Genomic DNA, 18,038 nt, shown 5'->3' on the forward strand with positions numbered 1-18,038 from the left:
AACAAACGAGTATAGACAGCTTGCTAGGGTCAGTGTACATGGCATTAGGTAAGTCGGGGTGCACACCGTTGTTGTGTCATTCCTACAATCTACTCTCAACTGCTAATGCTGCAAAAAAATAAATAAAATAAAATTGAAAATCAATGTTTTATTTCTGGATTACAATACAACACCATATCTGCACAGCATATGAAATGATTCAGGCAGCACAGAGCTGTCTAGCAACTGCGGGTTAATTTACCCATATCTGCACCCTTGTTTTGTGATGACTAAACCTTAACTACAAAAGCTGTAAGCACACTTCTAGCTCTGTAAACAACCATTCTTCATTTCTGTCATGCAGTTACATGGTGTAGTGCCACAGCTGGCTGTATAAAAGTCTCATGCACAACTTCAGGCATACCAGCAACTTCACTGTGCTCATGAACCGAGTTTTCGTGGCCAGAGTTCATGCTGCCTGTGCCACTCAACACTTGTGGTGTTCCTTGTAAGCGAGGAAGCACTTGCAGAGTTTGCTTTGTAAGACATATATCGTCTTGTATTGTGTGTGGCGCTGGCATCTGTGATGAATTGTCACACGCTTCCATAGTTGGCTGCAGCCTGGGAGGCTCTTTTGAGCATTGCACACTGGAGTTGTGCTCTGTGCAGCTGCTGGGGCTCTGTGCAGGCTCGTCGGCCACAGTGTTGCACTGTCTCAAAACGGGCACGGTTGGCGGCGGGCATGTGTCACTGGACAAAAGTCTCCTCTCATCCTCTTCTGTTGGCACATGTCCCGACAGGACTGCTGCTGCACTCTTAGTGGGGAAGTTCTTCTTGCGGCCCTTAGTTGGTGATTTATTAGGCCTCTGCAATTGAGAAAACGCTTGGAGTTTCAAAACAAAAGCATGTTGACCTGTACGGTCGGAGGAAGAAAGCATGAAAAATTACACGATTGCACTTAGCTTCGCTTAAGAACTTAATGGTAAAAGCTTTTCCTCCTCCTTCTCTTCAACCTCTATCTTGCGTGTTTGTGTGTTTGTCATAAATTTATTTCATTTTTTCTTTCATTTCTTTGGCTTCGGGATCGGTGACATCGGCATCTCAGGCCTCTTCCTCTTGACACACGAGAATGAAGGCCTAACTACCCAAAAGGGGAAATTATATCGATCTCAAAACCTATTACGACGTCTCGCAGAAACAACTCTCAGACATATCTCGCGAACACGATATTTTCACCATGAGCCTAGAAATGCTTTCGCCTTACTATAACAAAAAATCAGGTGTTTTGCTTCTTCAAAGTTACCGGCTGAAAGGTTAATTGTAAATTGTGGGGTTTAAAGGAACACTGAGCACTGAGATAAGTTGACCTGTATCTATAGAATACCACAGTCTACCACAGAGGCCACTCTTAAATAAAGATTTTATTTATTCATGACATCAATTTTGGAGCACCAATCCAAGGCTTACCTGCACCTCCATTGATTGACTTCAAAATGGTAACAAACACTCCTTTTAGGTAAAGAAGTGTCAAGGGTACAAATTGGTACGAGGGAAGACACCTATAACTTTCTCACCGAAGAACGTCTTTTTCTGCCACACAAATGTCAACATAGCCAGAAAGAGCACGAGAATCAATTTGTACTGAGAACTATATAACAGAATGAAGTTATCTTAGTTCCCTTCAACGTTGTGCAGCACCATACAGGCTATAGGGATGTAGTAATAAAGGGTTCTGAATTAATTTAGACCCATTCCAGCACTGACATTACACAGCACGTGGATATTCTTGTATTTCACCTCAATCGAAATATGGCTAGCATGGCTGCAACCAAATCCACAACAGTGGGATCAGCAGCTATAAATACCAAAGCCATTAAGCCACTGCAGGATTTATCCAGCTGGAAGGATTCACAAATGTCTCCCACCTTTCCTAGCATGCAAGGAATGTGGATGCACTCTACTTGAATTTTTTTCTAAAGGTCGCCCGCAGATGAATTTAAACCTGTGGTGGAACTGCAAGGCCCTAAACTGTTAACTTGTAGCACGCACAAAGTTCCTCATAAGCTTTCTCACTCTGGATGTGCAAAGAAGATGCAGATGTGTAGCTACTGAATTTGTGCAAACCTTAAAGTGGCAAGATAGTTATAAAATACTTGAACTGCAGTATCAAACATATGGTGAGGCAACAGTGTAATATTTCAGTAGCTGAGGCTTAAGAAAGGGAGTGCCTTTGGGCAGGTAGCCTTTTATATAATACACTACATTTTTTGGTGTATAAGCTGCACCCACCAGGAAACAGCAGTTTTTTGGAAAAAAAGAAATCCCCCTTAAGTTAAGCTGGTGGATGAGACGCAACTTTTAAGCAACAAAATGCACTGCAAATCATTTTGTTAAAATGTGATACAAAAATGCATGCTTGTAGCAGTTGCCAAATGCATACAATCCTCTAACTCTGGCTGAGTGCCGACGGCCAAATTAATGCAGCAGTCTCCCTATGACAGAAGTTGTGCACTTGAAATATTTTAACTGAACAATCAGAGCCAATTTCAAGCCTTAACCCTACATGATCATTAGGAAGCTTTAGAATTGGGAGCTGCTATCGGTTAGGGGAATAGGGTAATAGCAGGTCGTGAGTACACATGCTTGAGGGCGTAATTCCATCTCCTCAACGGTAGGGTCCGCAACTTCTTTCTCCTCACTGGTTGCCTCTCAGCGGTTTAAACGGCAATAGTTACCAAAAGGTGCCTCTGAACGCAACCTAGAGGTAGCATACGCTCACTGAAGGCAGGAAATGACTACGGTGAAGGTAATTGATTAGTGTTACCATTGTCATGCTATCACCTCGTGGCTCTGTTCACGGTTGGTTTTGCGGCTATTAAGAAATAAAAACTACATATTGCAACCTAAAGGGGAACACTCCCCAGGAATGATCTTGGTAGCTTATTTTGTTGAAGTTAAAACAAAATGCAAAAAAAAAAATTTAAGAAAAAATTTGTTTTTACAGGTTTCGAACATGCTTTATTCGTTTAGTGCTGAGGTAAGTAGTGTCAATCCCTTGCGCCACTTAAGCAGCGAGCACGGAAAGCTTCAAATTCAATATTGTAGCATGCGTTGACGACAAAGAAGCGCAGAAGTGTGAGAGGAAGAAGTGTGCTAACCTCGAGCCTGAACTCCGACGCTGTTCGTAGAACCTTTGCCACGCCTTGGACCTCGGACGCAACTATAAGGGTCGCTGTTTACGCGACAATATTATTCATTTTTACAATATTTCCGTTATCTGTCGCCAGGTGACGCTGCTCAGAGGACCCTACCGTTGAGGGAACGGAATCACGCTGCTTGGAGTGATTACAACACAACACCCCCACCCTTGATTCACTGCAGCATTCAACCGACAATTACCCTATTCTCCTAACAAGTAGGATCCTCCTATTTAGAGCTCCCTATTAAAGTAATCATACACATGCACATTTACACGTGGAGGAAATATACGCACCTTTTGGGGCAGCGGCTTATTTGGGTCGTGGCACATTTTGTGTTTCTTCAACGATTGCTAAAAAAAAAAAAGGCAAAGTTACACTCTTAGGTCATCATGATACATGGCACCCTATATGCTATATTCTTTAGCATGGTGATACTAGTAGCAGTTTAAGTGCATGGTGAAGTCTCTGAAGGAAAACGCTGCTCCTTACTTCCCCATCCCCTGGTAGCATGCAAAGGCAGTTCTATGCAGCCTGCATGGACAGGAATCCACCAGCTTATGTGCTACAAGACGGCAGCGCGGGCACAGCAGTCACTGTTGGTGGCAGGAAACTTCAACAGCATTTCTTGGGAGCTTTGCCTCAAGAACAGTGGTATCTAGAACAGTGGAAATATAGAATTGAATCTATATTTCCACCCAACACTACCTAAGCCAAATACAAAACCTCATTTTCCCAGTGAGCCTATAGTGGATTCAGTACAGCGCCCCCAGCTTTCCCACTAGGTATGTATGAAAGATTCTATGGCAGTGGCATGAGTAAGCAGAAACCATGGAAGCAGCAAACAATGCATATCTTGAAAAAAGGAAAAGTAAGGTTTGTTTCACATACAAGTACATATGAAATAAAAGATTTAAGCTAAAATAATAATACAGCTCACAAAATATACAAGAAAACACACAAAACCAAAGGGGTGTGTTAATAAATGATGATGATAAAAGTGTTTATTGAACAAGGTTGGCGCTTTGGCCTAAATGGGGAGCAGGGAGAGGGGGAGGGTGGTTGTTAATAAATGATATATGTTTATAATAACGCAAAGCTCCACACACATTATCAAAGCTCCATTATCAAGCTCTATTATCGAAGAATGTTGGCTGTGACATGCTGCCTGCACGAATGCGTAAAGGCAGGTGGGATAGGGAGACAAACTACACCTCACAAACTTGGTAGTGATGGCAATATAAGTGGTCAGTTGACTAATTGAATGAGGCTGGGGAACAAGAAGTAGGCTGCTTAGGCTGCTTTAATATAATAATAATAATAATTGGTTCACAGGAAGGCAAAGGCGCAGTATCTGTCACACTTGTTTCTGTGGACACCTGAACCGCGCCATAAGGGAAGGGAGTAAGGCGGGAGTGAAAGTAGAAGAGAGAAAGGGGAGCAGTCTTGTCATTTTAGATCACTGCGCTAAAAATTCACAGGGACACATACTTGCGTGATGTGTTGGCGATGCAACAGCATTAGAAGTTGTTGCCTTTAACCATCTTTAGATTGAGTTTTGTGCTATTCTTTCATGGTTGTGTTCGCAGACACCAACACATCTGTCTGCAAACAACTATATATTTCTTCGGGTCATATAGCTGGTGACTTAAAGTGGTGTCACTGATGCAATACATTTCGCTGCCACTTTTAGTACAGTGACGTCACTTCTCTGCAGACAATGAACGAATTTTATGACAGACACAATTTTTCATTGATGAGGCTTCTACGAAGTCGTTTAATTACTATAGGTGCGCAAATAGAGGTGTCCCAGCTTGTGGAGAATAGCGGAAGAGGCAAAGTTGCAGTCCGCATGTTGCATTCTTTTTAAAATATTAAAGTTTCTTAAATTCAATGGCTATGAATCAGCTGGCATACCAGCACTGAATAGAGCAGAATCTCACTGATACAATTCTCACAGGACTTGAAAATTAAAATGTATTATTCAAAAACCGTGTTACTCAGGACAGGCCCCAAAATGCTGTGAATGAGATACACTTGGCATAAAACTTACTTTTATTATATTACGTTTTGGATAATCTGTCACTTTCAACTGGACTTTTTTTTCCCCAAGGTCTAGAAGCAGGCTTTTCTTAAACTTGCAGAGATGAGTTGCGATTTCATCGCTGAGTTCTGCATACTCAACAAAGCCCTGAAAAAAAGTCTAAAAGTTGGCGCTCTGCCAACTTTGCAGGGGCCCTATCCTTCCCCCCTCCTTCTGTAGGAGATCTCATCAGAAGATAAACACACCCAGGTATTATTGGCGCACAGCACCTTGAGGCTGCCAAGGCCACTGTTGCGACAGACAGGTCTGAAAACAAATAAATTACTACATAAACAAGTAAGCAGGCAAGTAAATAATTAATACCACAGTTGTTTCACGGCAACCACTTTTATCATTGTCAACTTTCATCACTTATAACCTAGCTGTTGTTGCACTGTCGCACCTTGGTTTTTTCGTGCCAACGTTTCACTGATTTTGGGCTCATCACGGAAGGTTGAAGGTACAAAACTGATGTGCGGAGGCTAAGTAGGTTTTGTGTTGTTGTGAAAGCTAAGTTCGGGCTGGCACTCCACAACTGGCACTTTTTATTCAGGCTGACATGAGGGAGTGTGGAAGGGATGGAGGTCCTGCTCGTGAGCAGCTCAGGTCACTGCTCTTTTGTCTAATCTGCAAGCCCCGCCTTGCTGTGTTCGCATTGGAACCAGGGGCACATGCTACACATGCAACCGACAAGCAAATAGTGAAGCCGGACAAGGGAGACCTGCTCAATTTTTTTATCTAACCCCGTGCACCCCAAGGTCAGCTGCAGCAGTGCAGGCAAACATACCCTGTTATGCAGCTGACACAAGTGGACCAACACCGCAGCCAGCAAAGCACAGCACGCAACAGGCAAAGGCAGCATATTTCCAAAGGTACACCAAACATGCCCGGCTCACCTTGGAGAAAAAAGTCCTTATGCACCCTTCAAAGTCGCAGGAGAACCGCTTGTTCTCATGAGCGCTTAAGATATGCTGCCGAAGGTTTTTCTCCTGGTAGTAGAAGCGGCCGCAGCCTTCGTGTGGGCAACAGAAGCTCTCCCGATCACTGCTGTGTGTCTCTGTATGCGTGGTCAGGTTCCACTTGGAGAAGAAGACTCGCCCACATGTGCCACAGGAGAACTCTGCAGGCATCCAGTGGTGACAATGAGCCAGACTCTCAAGCCTTAAGCAAGGTAAATGCAAGCAGTGTACTAATTATGAAATGACACCACCTATTACTGCTAGGAAGTAAATGCATGCTTGGGCAAGTTGGAAGAGTGGGACAGCAGGAAACAATATGAACGAGACGAGGACGCACACAGATACCAGTGTGTGTGTGTGTCATTTCCTGCTGCTCTATCAGTCTTAGCAAAGAAGGCCTACAACTTGCTGCAGAATCAGACATAAATATAAGGCCTAGACCATACAATAGGGCCCAAATGTGAACAGGTCAATGCATAGAAATATATGGTGCTCTAGGACACAATCCTTGTCGTACATATGTGCAACTTACCTTTCACTACTAAATAAAAAGTGAAACATGTCAGGGTCAATCGATAACATAAAATGCGTAATGGTCCTTCACAGTATCCAACTTGTTTATGAAAGCATGCTAAAGGGTTGGCAGCACAAAAGACAGGAATTTCCGTGCCTGTAGTTGTCACAGTGGCCTAATGACTGAGCATCTGACTCTTGTACAGGTGGCCCACGCTTTAACAATATCATCCACGGGCTATTCGAGGAATATCGACAATAATAACAGAAATGTTACAGACATGAACTGACTTTTTCTTTTATCACCCCACGATACATCAGTGATGCGCTCCTTAGACTTTACTTTGTATCCTGCTGTTGCCCGACACAATGTACCCGTAAAACCTGCACTGTTAGCCATGTGCCTATACTTTTTGCATTACTGACTCAAAACACTGTCTTTTAATCACTGTGCACCTCTGCATTTTTTGTCCATTCACTTATTTTGTACTATATCTGTTACCTCTGCTGTTTAACAATGATAGAGGTGCCGTTGACGAAAGCTAGTGCTCCACGATGGCTGCTCTCACGTAGTTGCACTCTGAATTAAGGCCATGAGGACCAATATAACCGAAGTTGACAAGATCAAGGGTGATGGCTGGAACTATCATGGTGTGAAGCTTACATTTGTGAGCCGGCTTATGTAGAGCGCTCAAGTAATGCTGTGCAGAGCAAAGCACAGCTTTAGGGCAGCTGTACTTGGCTCTACAGACAATGTTTATGCATTCTATAGAAGCCACATTGACATACATGAAGCAGCCTCGAGCAGTGAATGTAAACTAAGATTTATGTCATTGGTTCTGCATACCACTAATTCACTGCTCTAGACGGCCTTACTTTCGAGTACATTGGTCAGATAAACTAAAGGAAAGAAATTCACTGCATGTCCTGCACCTAATAACTTGTGAACTAGCTGTAAATATTTGCTTTCTAATGATGGTAGTGATGAGGTGTTTCAATGACACTACAAGAAAATGTTGAAAAACCTTACGTAGCAGCAGGAGGCTGAATCGAATGATGAGACATTCCAAGTGCCTGTGTAGAACAGTTACAATATGCCACGGATTATGCCACAGATGGCCTATACTAGCAGAGTTCCTACAAGGCCCATATCTCACTCAACATGTCATCATTTGAGGGGTGGAAGCAGGGTCGAGCATTTTCGAGCAGCTCAGGGTAGTATATCATGTGCATGGTAATATATCATGGTAATATATCATGTGCACAGAGCATTCTTTTGCAATAAATACCCTCGAATAGCTTTTGGCTTGTTTTTAGTTTGCTTGGAAATGAACATTTGCAAGCTCTATAATTTTCTGGTTTATCAAAATTTTATTGATTTTATTTATTAGGCACAGTGTGTTACGATCATTTCAACCATGGCGCACAACATGCCATTCCCCTGCTGCATTTCTCACAGCCACTTAATCGTAATGCATCAGGTCGCAATTTTTGTAGGCAATACCATTAATAGGCCACCGGAAACATTGTGTTCTGCTAAATTTGACAGCAGAACATTGAGGCAGCAGTTTGGACCCGTTTCGAAGGAATATTGTGCTTTGGAGCAGGATGGAGCAGGAAAAGGAGTTTGGAGCAGAATGGCGCAAATCAAGCAGCACTTCCACTGCTGTCATCTACTAGCAGGTAGGTGCTACATGGGAAGCAAAATGGCATGACACCAACCTGAACACTGCATAAAGAACGGTTAAATCTCAATTTTGATATGAAATCGCGTTATATTTTTGCTGCTGCTTCTTGTCCACACTTCCTTCTCAAGCCACTAATGAGGCAGGTAAGGCTTTCACCTTAATAACTAGTATAACTACTATGATTGCTGCAACTAGTTTGGCTTTGAAGCACTAGGTTTTGATGAGGTGCTACACTGCAATCCATGCATTGGAGGCAGCTTCTGGGCTCTGAACTTCACAACAATTTTCAATACATCCAAGCAATCCACTGCTGGCTCTCAGGGCTTCTTAATTCCCTACTAAAAGGTCCCGAGATGAGACAGTACAGACAAGTGGCTTGGGTTGCGTCTAAAGGCATTTAGTTTGAACAATACTAACGAATGCAATTAACTTACCATAAGTTGCAAGATGGTCTATATAGCACCTCTAAAAATGAGCCATGAACAACAGCCCTGAATTAAGTGACACAGCTATACAATTTGTATTTTTCTAGACTGATATGGAGAGTGCTTTGTTCATCAGTTGCAAGAAAAGATAAAAGGGTAAAGGAAACCCACGCTTTTGGTGTTCCACTTTTCGGTGCTTCAGCAGAAGGGTCCATTTGGTGAATACCGCCTCACAGCCTTCAGTACCGCAGGGGTAACCTGGGAAAAACATGACAAAGCAGCATCCCCTCCATATTACCAATCCTAGCTCCCCATATGCACAACAATATTTGCACTGTCCAAATATGCCGTCCAGCAACACCGATAAAACTAAAATCAACGAACACTTAAGGAAAGTGGTTATATATGACAATGCCTGAAATTTACTTTCGTCCTTACCAAAGTAACAGAGCAGTCTCGTCATGGACCAGAGATTTGCATAGCTTTTATGGCAGTCTTTGCCAGATCTGTAGCTACCTTCAGACAAATGCTAGAGTAAGCCACACTGTATGGGTTACAAGGGAGAGTTTCACCAGTCTGCACTTTTCCTAATGCAGTCTGTGTCACATGAACAACAAAAACCTTATGTATGTCACTTTGTAGCAATGAAGAAAAAGAAAATAACTGCACCTTTGTGTGTGTTCTGGTGAGCTCTTAGCCTGCTAGGCAGCAGGAATGCCCTGTCACATCCTGGCTCAGGACAACTGCAAAGAAGGGCGATACATCACTTTCTTCATGGGGCACGTCACCCTTGGGTACCATTGGTTATCTTGCCTTCATATTACATGACCTGCCCTAGCCCATCCCTTCTTCTTGATTTCTACCAGATATCATTAGCTCGTGTTTGTGCCCTGACCCATTCGGTATACCTCCTGCCTCTTAATGCTACACCTAGCACTTTTTGTTTCATACCTCTCTGCACAGTCCTCAAATTAAGTTCAAGTCTCTTCATCAGCCTCCACGTTTCTGCCCCACCGGTAAGATTCAGCTTCAGAGATACAAGTAAGTTGCCATTAGTGATCTGACAGTATTTGCCGAATGCGCCCCATCCCAATCTGATTCTTCTGGTTATCTTTTTTTTTTTGTGTGTGTGTGATCTGCGGCCACTACCTGTTCTTACTACTTCCAGTGCCTTACTACGTTCTAGGCAGACATATTCCCTTATTACTTCTAGTGCCCTCACAACCTATCGTGAACTGATGTTCCTTTCCGAGGCTGTTGAACATTACTTTAGTCTTCTGCACATTAATGTTTAGGCCTGTCATTCTGCTTCGCCTGTCTACCTTCTGAGCTACTTAGCAAGGCAATGTCATCAGCGAATCTCAGATTACCGAGATATTCTTCATTAGCCCTTATCCCTAACTTCACAATTGAGCTCTCTGAATACTTCCTCTAATCAAGTGGTTAATAGTACTGGAGAAATTGTGCCTCGCTGTCTAACACAAAATTCTATTACGTTCTTTATGGAGGACTATGGCTGCTGTGAAGAGACAACAGATATCTTCCATTACTTCAACATATGGCAAAGCTACACTATGGTTGCACAAAGCCTTCATGACTGCTAAGGCTTCAATAGAGTTAAATACTTCCTCGCAATCAATCGATGCTATGTATAGGGGGTTAGTTATATTCCAAGCATCTTTCTATCCCCTGGCTGATAGTATGGATATGATCTTTTGTACAGTAGCCTTTGAGAAAACATGTCTTATCCTTTGGTCGACTGAAGCCTATCGTTACCTTGATTCTGTTAACATGGTTGGTTGGTTGGTTTGTGGCGTTTAATGTCTCAAAGCGACTCAAGCTATGAGAGACGCCGTAGTGGAGGACTCCAGAAATTTCGACCACCTGGGGTTCTTTACGTGCACTGACATCGCACAGCACACGGGCACCTTGCTTTTCGCCTCCATCGAAAAGCGGCCGCCGAGGCCGGGATTCGATCCCGCGTCCTTGGGAACAGTAGTCGAGTGTCGTAACCACTGCGCCACCCCGGCAGGGCGATTCTGTTAACACTCACCTTAGTAAATACTTTTTATGTAACAGATAGTAAGCCTATCAATCTAATTTTTGAACCCCTGATTCTACGGATTAATTTAAGAGCAGCATTATTCCAAAATGCCAGTACTGTCTAGGTCATTAGGCATTGCGTAATAAAAGGTGGCCGGTTTAGTCAACAAGACATCCCCGCCGTCCTTCAACGTACCTGCAGTACCTGATCCTCCCCGGATGCTTCCCACTTTCTGTAGCTTCTAAAGCTTTATTTACTTCTTTCTTCATTACTAGAGGAATATATGGTTGCTCTGCACTACAGGGATTCCCATTATCATCCTGATCAGTTAGACCTGATACTTTGACTATCTTATCCATATTGGTAATGCTATTGCCCTCCATGTCTCTTGGTGCACACATCTGATTTTTGCCTCTTGATTGCTTTTAGGCTACCACCATTCAATACAGTATGCTCAATTCTCTACATATTATATTTTCTTACGTCAAGCAATTTACACTTGTTAATCATCCTTGATAGCTCTGCCAGTTCTATCCCGTCTGTCGGGTTGGAAGCTTTCAGGCTTCTTCCTTACTAATTTATTCCATTCCCTCTTCAAACCTAGACTAATTCAGAATGTCACTATTCTATGGTGATTGCATTACACCTTTCTGTCGGTTCTACTTAGTGCATAATGCCAGGGTTAGAGCACAATATGAAACCAATTGAATTTTCAGTCTCCTCATTTAGGCTTTCCCATGTCCATTTTCAGTTTTTTTGCTTGCTGAAGAAGGTTCTGCGAGCTAAACTAATACATGCCATATTCACCTACTACCTGGTCTCCAGACTGCTTCTGGCATTGAAGTCACCCATCAGTACAGTATACTGCATCTTTAATTTACCCATTGCCGATTCTATGTCTTCACAGGAGCTTTCGATTACCTGGTCATCATGACTACATGTAAGTGTGTAAGCTTGTACAACCTTCAATTTATACTGCTTATTAAGCTTAATTATTATTCCTACTACCCTCTCATTAATGCTACAAAACTCCTCTATGTTACTAGCCATATACTTACTGTTGACAAGAGACCCTACACCTGGTTCTTCTCTGTCAGCTAAACTTCGATAGGACATTACGTGCCCGCCCTTCTAAGCCCTATGATATCCCATTTAATGCCCGCTAATTTCTCACACAACACTGCTAGGTTAGCCTTACTAGATAGGGATCTAGCATAGAATGTTGCCAGGTTATTTTTCCTATGGCGGCCTGTCTGGAGCCACAGATTCCTAGCACTGTCCACTGTGCTATAGGTTTGACTGTTGTCATGGACAGTCGCTCTGCAGCCACTGGAGACTGATGATTGGGGGTTTTTGGAGTATTCATAAAGAAGGTTGTAGCCAATTAACTATAACAGGAACAGGTTGGCCAAATCCTGTCCTGGTAAGGAAGTGGGTTTCTGGCGGTGGTAACTGGAGTCGGGCCGTATCCCAGACCTGACTATGCGATTTCATCACCAACCACGGGGCTTTTTATTTTTAATCAAGTGAAAAAGTGTGTGGCACCGAGATTCATACTGTACCCTTGCACGCAGGAGATTCTTTCTGGAGTGTGAGTTTGTGTGCACCATATGACCCCTGCCACCAATATCATATTTTTTATTCGTTTCTGTTTGATTTTGAAAGTGCAGCGCCGTCCTTCTGGATGGCATCGTACATTGGCAAAAAATGTGCTTGCCACGGACATTTTTTTAAAACTCAAGATAGCATGTCGCAGGACTTAGGACTTGCTTTCCTATCAATCTTGAGCATGAATTTTAGCGGCTGCTAGCGGCTAAAGCTTGCACACGATGAATAATGCTCGCTGTGATTAGGGTATGGGCACTAGAGTGGCCACATGCATTTGGAATGATTGTACACCATCACCGGCACAGCAGCCCCTCATCGACCAGAGCCACAGTTTATCTGTGTATAACTTCCTGTGAGAAATATTCATTGCATCACAAGAATAAATAAGTTGAAACAGCAATCCTGCACTACATCAACAAGCAATTATAGTTAGCCACTTAATGTTTAAAATATGTACCAAAATTGAAAGCTAAAGCTATAACGCCTTCCATGAGAAATATGTGGCCTTAGAAAATGCACAAACTTGAGACCATGGCTAGGCACGACAAATTACTAGAAATGTTTGTGAGAGACAAAGAAGTAACCATACTCTACACAAGTATAGCACTGGCAGACAATGAACAACACAGCTGAGTTAGCACACAGATTCAATGCAAGTGTTGCATAGGTGGAAACACAAACAGTACTCACGAATAAGGCAGCACCTTGGTGTGCTCGAAACTATGCACTCTGAGATGTTGATGCTTCGTAAATGCCTTTGGACAATTCTCACACTATTGGAAGAAAAGAATTGCAGTTAACGATGCATCCTTACCAGTGCAAAGAAGCAGATTACAAGCAGCAAGAACATTAAAAAGAAAAAAGATTAGGCTTCACTGCTACACAGGTATCACAAGAAAATAAGGAATAGCTTGCATTGACACTTGCCTGGAATTTGCGCTTTCTGTGGGAATACTTAATGTGCTTGTAAAAGGTATTTTCAGAAGAAAAAATCTTGCCACAGTTCTCCTGTGTACATCTGCACAAAGAAGAGAAATTTTCATATTGTAACACCTTGAGCAAAAGGGTGTGGGCTGGAAACTCACTTGAATGATTTTTCTTGGTCCTTCTGGGCTTCGTGCGATTTTTTTACATGCCGTGTGAGATGAAACTGTCTAGTGTACTTCTTGCTACAGCCTGGATGCGCGCACTTAAAAGGTCGCTGAAAAATAGCAATACATTTCGCCAGTTTCGTCAAAAGTAAAATATGGTACGCAGTAAAACCATATTTGGCGCGACTCCCTTTTAAAAGCGCTTGAAAGCGCTCGCCTAGTCATCTTGTCTGGCGCGTTTCAGCGCTGCTCCTATGAAAAATGACCCACCAATAAGCTCTAATTTCCATTTTGTTGCAGTTCAATTTACCCTTCAGTCTGATAATTTGGTTCGAAGAGCATTAGCATTACGTGTTTATGCAGAAAAAAAAAAAAACAAAAACAAAAAAAAAACTGAACTATGACAAGCGCAGAGTGACAGCGGCCTGCACAGCTGCTTTCACGCGTTTTTCGCAGACATTAGTGCCCTCAGAAAGATAAGACACAGATCATTTTGCCGCATTTGTTAAACCCGACAGGCAGTCAGGCCTCATGCATTTTCTGATTCCCTCAGTCTTTGACTCATTCCTATCATGACGCGTGAGCAACTCTTTACAACCAAAGTCCACACTTGCAGTCTGCCACAACGTGCCAAAGAGCCACTCGACTAAATAAGTGGGGAAGAAACATAAAACCATGTTAAATCACTTAGCTCATAAGCAATATGTGTGAAAGAAACTGAAACAAAAGAAACTGACTAGAACGACCGCATCGTCTATTTGCGGCATGTCAAGCATGCATCCTCACCTCTCCGCAGTGAACTCGCATGTGCCATTTTAATTTCTTTCCGTTTGGGAAACTTGCAGAGCAGCCGTTAAAGCAACAGATAAAGACAGTTTCTTTACTAGGGCCAACGCTCTTCCCGGTTATGCCAACAGCAGGTTCGCACATGTTTCATGTTTCGCGTAGCGTTGCTTTCACCTCAAAATAATGCAGAAGGAAGGTGATGCGATGATGATAACAGTTGATGGATCTACGGGCCTTGGTTGATGTTTTTTCAGTTTTGTTTGTGTGCGCCATCCGAAGAAGGCCAAGCCAAGCCAAGTCTGAATCGAGCGGCATTTGCAGCGGCTGAAAGGCAAGGAATCAGAGGAACTCCACAAAGTTTTCATTTAGGCCTTTCTTTTTCGTTTGCGAAAGTGTAGTGCGTATCTGGTTTGCCAGTGCGCGAGCGATGCCGGTGTACACAGAAGAAGGCAGCGCTTTAGCGCCTCACAAAGCGTGCGAAGGAGTTAAAGACGACCTGAAGCGCTGTTTGTTAGCAACTGATTGCGTCAAAAAGGCAAGTTGAAACCGGGCGGGAGATTTTAGGATTTCCGCTATGTCAGTGTTCTGTTCTTTTTTTTTTTTTTTTCAGGAGATGTTAACGCCGAAGGAATGTCTGCGTGTACATCATCCGTCCATTCCTTTGGAGTGTCACAATCTGAAAACTCTCTTCTTCGAGTGTAAGCGCTCTATGGTAGGCTTTTGCTTGTCGCATTGCTTACCTGGTGGTTGTGCTCCATTAAGTTGTTCTTTTCGCATGTCGATGGAGGCGCAGGTTGAAGACTGTGTTTAATCCGGAGCCCTCCATGTGAAACCACAATTCACTTTCTTTTTTTCAGCTCGACAACAGACAGAGATTTCGAGGAAGGAAGGGCTACTGACAGGCATGCCCTATGGTAACAAGGACAAGTGATCCTATCCAGGTTTTTTGAATTTGTATAAAATAATAAACTAGTGTGTTGTGAGTGAACTTGCTTGTTATGAACCCTTCAGGACAACGTTTTGCTTTGTGATATGGGCTGTACAAATTACAATGCACTATAAAAAGTGCACTGTAAATTCCAGAGAGACGAAACGAAAATATGGGGCACTTGATCTGTGCTTTAATAATTATACATTATATGACATTCATTTCGGATATTCCAATCATGCATGGATAGCAAAAGGCGGTATGTGCTGCCCATATCAAGATGGCTTGCTCACCTTGACTCGGGGGCCACACGGGTTAAACAGGATGAGATGTGGGATGTGAAAAGAAAGGAAAACGCTGTCGCATCATACCCTTACATAACATTGTTAATGGCTTCCATCTGCCATCATCCCTTGTGCGTCTAAATGAAATTTAGTACTAGCGTAACCGCTAATCCATTGTTTATGCCTTTATCTCATGCATGCTTGTTACCACACAGTTGTCACACAGCCTGAAGACCACTCGGTGCACAGCCACATCTGCCTACTACCACCTGCCAGACGCATGCCCATGACATTTCACAACACTGCCACGATTTTCTGAAGAACAAAGCCTTAACGCTATCAAGTTAAACATTTTGCATCCATAAAGCTAGTCCAGATGGGACAGTCGATTCCCTGACAGTAGACCTAACCTCTCATTTAATCTAACATAACTGCTTGAGGTGTAACCATAAAAGCATAACCATGCAGCTACCGAAAATAATGTATTTTCAGGTTTTATTCGTATTTCCAGGGGCACTCGTGACATTGTAGTGTTTGAACAGAACTATAACAGTAATTACCACTCTACCTGGCAGGAATTTTGTGTTGAGCATAAGTTATGGTATAGAGTAGCTCACTTTTTAGTCACTAGAGCTTCCACTTAGCTGTTGTCTCTGTGAGTACATCTATGAGCTTGAAAGTGTAAATATCGCTGTGACTGTTTAGATCCCATGGCAGGGTGAACAGATCAGCTTCACTGGCTACCAAGTAGAGAGCTATGCCATTGCTGCAATCAAATGCCACAAGTCGTTGACTGCCACTCTTTTGGGCTGTGCATAGCATGTTGTCACACAGCCATTCAGCAGTACATCACACACATGCACTCGTTAGAAGCGCCACGCGTGTTTTAAAAACAGCTAATGAGATGCTTGAACATTTGTCTCTGAGCCTGCATCGACGCCATGAGCATCATTAAGGGAAATGAAATTGGAAGTACTGCTTACATACAAATGGCACCAAGCGAGCATTTCTGTACATACATTTCATTCACCAAAACAGCTCTTGGGCAAGCAAAATCAAGTGCGTGGTGACACAATGAACCAGTCAACCTCGGAGAGAAAAAAAATTTACGGGGATGCTCAAGTTTTGCCCTAACAGTAGCCATGAAGCGCCTTTAACACTGCCTTTTAAATCTGTTAATACTTTTATACTTTTTAACTTGCTTTCTGAGAAAAGGAAGGCAGAGTATCTCGCTTCTCAGTGGACATCTACATTTGTCGTTTCCTATAGTAAACTAGCCTCTGACTTGACTAAAAGATGTATGCTAAATGAGAAGTGAAGTGGTATGACACCAATCTGAACACTGCACAAAGTAGGGTTGCATCACAATTTTCATACGAGGTCAGTTTATGTATCCCCTCTGGCACCGTTGTTCGCAATTTAGGTTACGGTGACAGCTTTTTAGCCAAACGAGCTGTGTACCCTTCTGTAATAGCTTCTGCTTGCCTTAATTATTGGAAATCCAGTTAAGCACCTCTTGCTGTGTTCATGTAAAATTCACGTTAGAAGGAACTGGAATGCATCTCGAGAACCCAGCTTGAACATATTCATAGAAATGAGCAAGACAGACAGCAAGAAGTATGCAACCTGGCAAGGTTCAAAGATCTGAATGAGGGTCACTATGATATCTGGTGTTAAAAACACTACGCCCATGTGTTAATTGCTTCAGCACCACATTTGCTGGCCAATGTGCTGTACACCCCAGTAAAAAATAGCAGACTGAAATAGTGAATAATAGCTTCTATGCCCCCCACCACCCATCGCAGCTAGTGTGTGCAACTCACCTGCATAAGTTTTGTCAGAACAGCCATAGGAACTATCTTACTATCTTCCCACAAGCTCCATCTTGCTTGAAAGCCCTGTCTATATCGAAACCACCATTGAGGTGCATTTTTCACCTTTAGTGTTTGCCTGCTACTTATGTAGGGTGCTGATCAAAAGAATGCCCCGAGTTCGTTAAATGAGTGAATCCAGTGCTCCTGCACTGTTGTCATGAGTTCGTGATAAGGTTACAGTTGGGTGTGGTAAAGTTTCTTGCAGGCAGCTGTGCAGCTGTTTTTTAACTTAGCATGCTGATTAATGTGAACTCTTGCGATGACATAGCACGGGATCCAACAGGTTTGTACATGCGATGTTCCAGCAGGCCAAGAGTTGCAGTACATGGCGGGTTGCTGTAGGCCTGAGCCCAAATTGGGCCCTTTCGAGCCCAGCTTGCGTCTGCTATAAGCACACTTGTGCAGCCCTTGAATGAAGGCATTTGTAACAGCATTAGCATGTACCACCTAACACTGCTGCTTACTGTGAGTGAATGTGTATTCACAGAGATGGCCTCCAGAGGTCCCAAGCACAGGGTAGCTGTGGGTGCACATCTGCTGCATTGGGACCATTTATGTGTGCACATTGATGGATGGATT

General features: G+C 43.0%; 2 protein-coding genes across 3 annotated transcripts; one reads left to right on the forward strand and one right to left on the reverse strand.

The window, feature by feature from the left end:
• Positions 1-158: 158 nt before the first annotated feature.
• On the reverse strand, positions 159-14,534 carry LOC146190990 (uncharacterized). The gene is made up of 9 exons (XM_084601414.1): positions 14,374-14,534; positions 13,582-13,697; positions 13,424-13,514; positions 13,187-13,269; positions 9,514-9,587; positions 9,016-9,102; positions 6,156-6,379; positions 3,473-3,529; positions 159-845 (listed from the first exon to the last, which is right to left on the reverse strand). The coding sequence occupies exons 1-9, from the start codon at positions 14,515-14,517 to the stop codon at positions 336-338; spliced, it is 1,386 nt and encodes a 461-aa protein (XP_084457540.1). The 5' UTR covers positions 14,518-14,534; the 3' UTR covers positions 159-335.
• A 98-nt stretch (positions 14,535-14,632) lies between these two features.
• LOC146190991 (cytochrome c oxidase assembly factor 5) lies at positions 14,633-15,361 on the forward strand. Of its 2 annotated transcripts, none has more exons than XM_084601413.1 (3): positions 14,633-14,908; positions 14,984-15,085; positions 15,231-15,361. In XM_084601413.1, exons 1-3 carry the CDS (start codon positions 14,801-14,803, stop codon positions 15,270-15,272), a joined length of 252 nt encoding a protein of 83 aa, XP_084457539.1. In that variant the 5' UTR covers positions 14,633-14,800; the 3' UTR covers positions 15,273-15,361. The 2 variants fall into 2 exon arrangements, with proteins under 2 accessions (XP_084457539.1, XP_084457538.1); XM_084601412.1 differs by having other exon boundaries at positions 14,984-15,071.
• Positions 15,362-18,038: the final 2,677 nt, after the last annotated feature.

The sequence above is a fragment of the Amblyomma maculatum genome, chromosome 4 (genome assembly GCF_055883805.1).
Source record: "Amblyomma maculatum isolate TAMU_Amacu chromosome 4, ASM5588380v1, whole genome shotgun sequence".
Lineage (NCBI taxonomy): Eukaryota > Metazoa > Arthropoda > Arachnida > Ixodida > Ixodidae > Amblyomma > Amblyomma maculatum.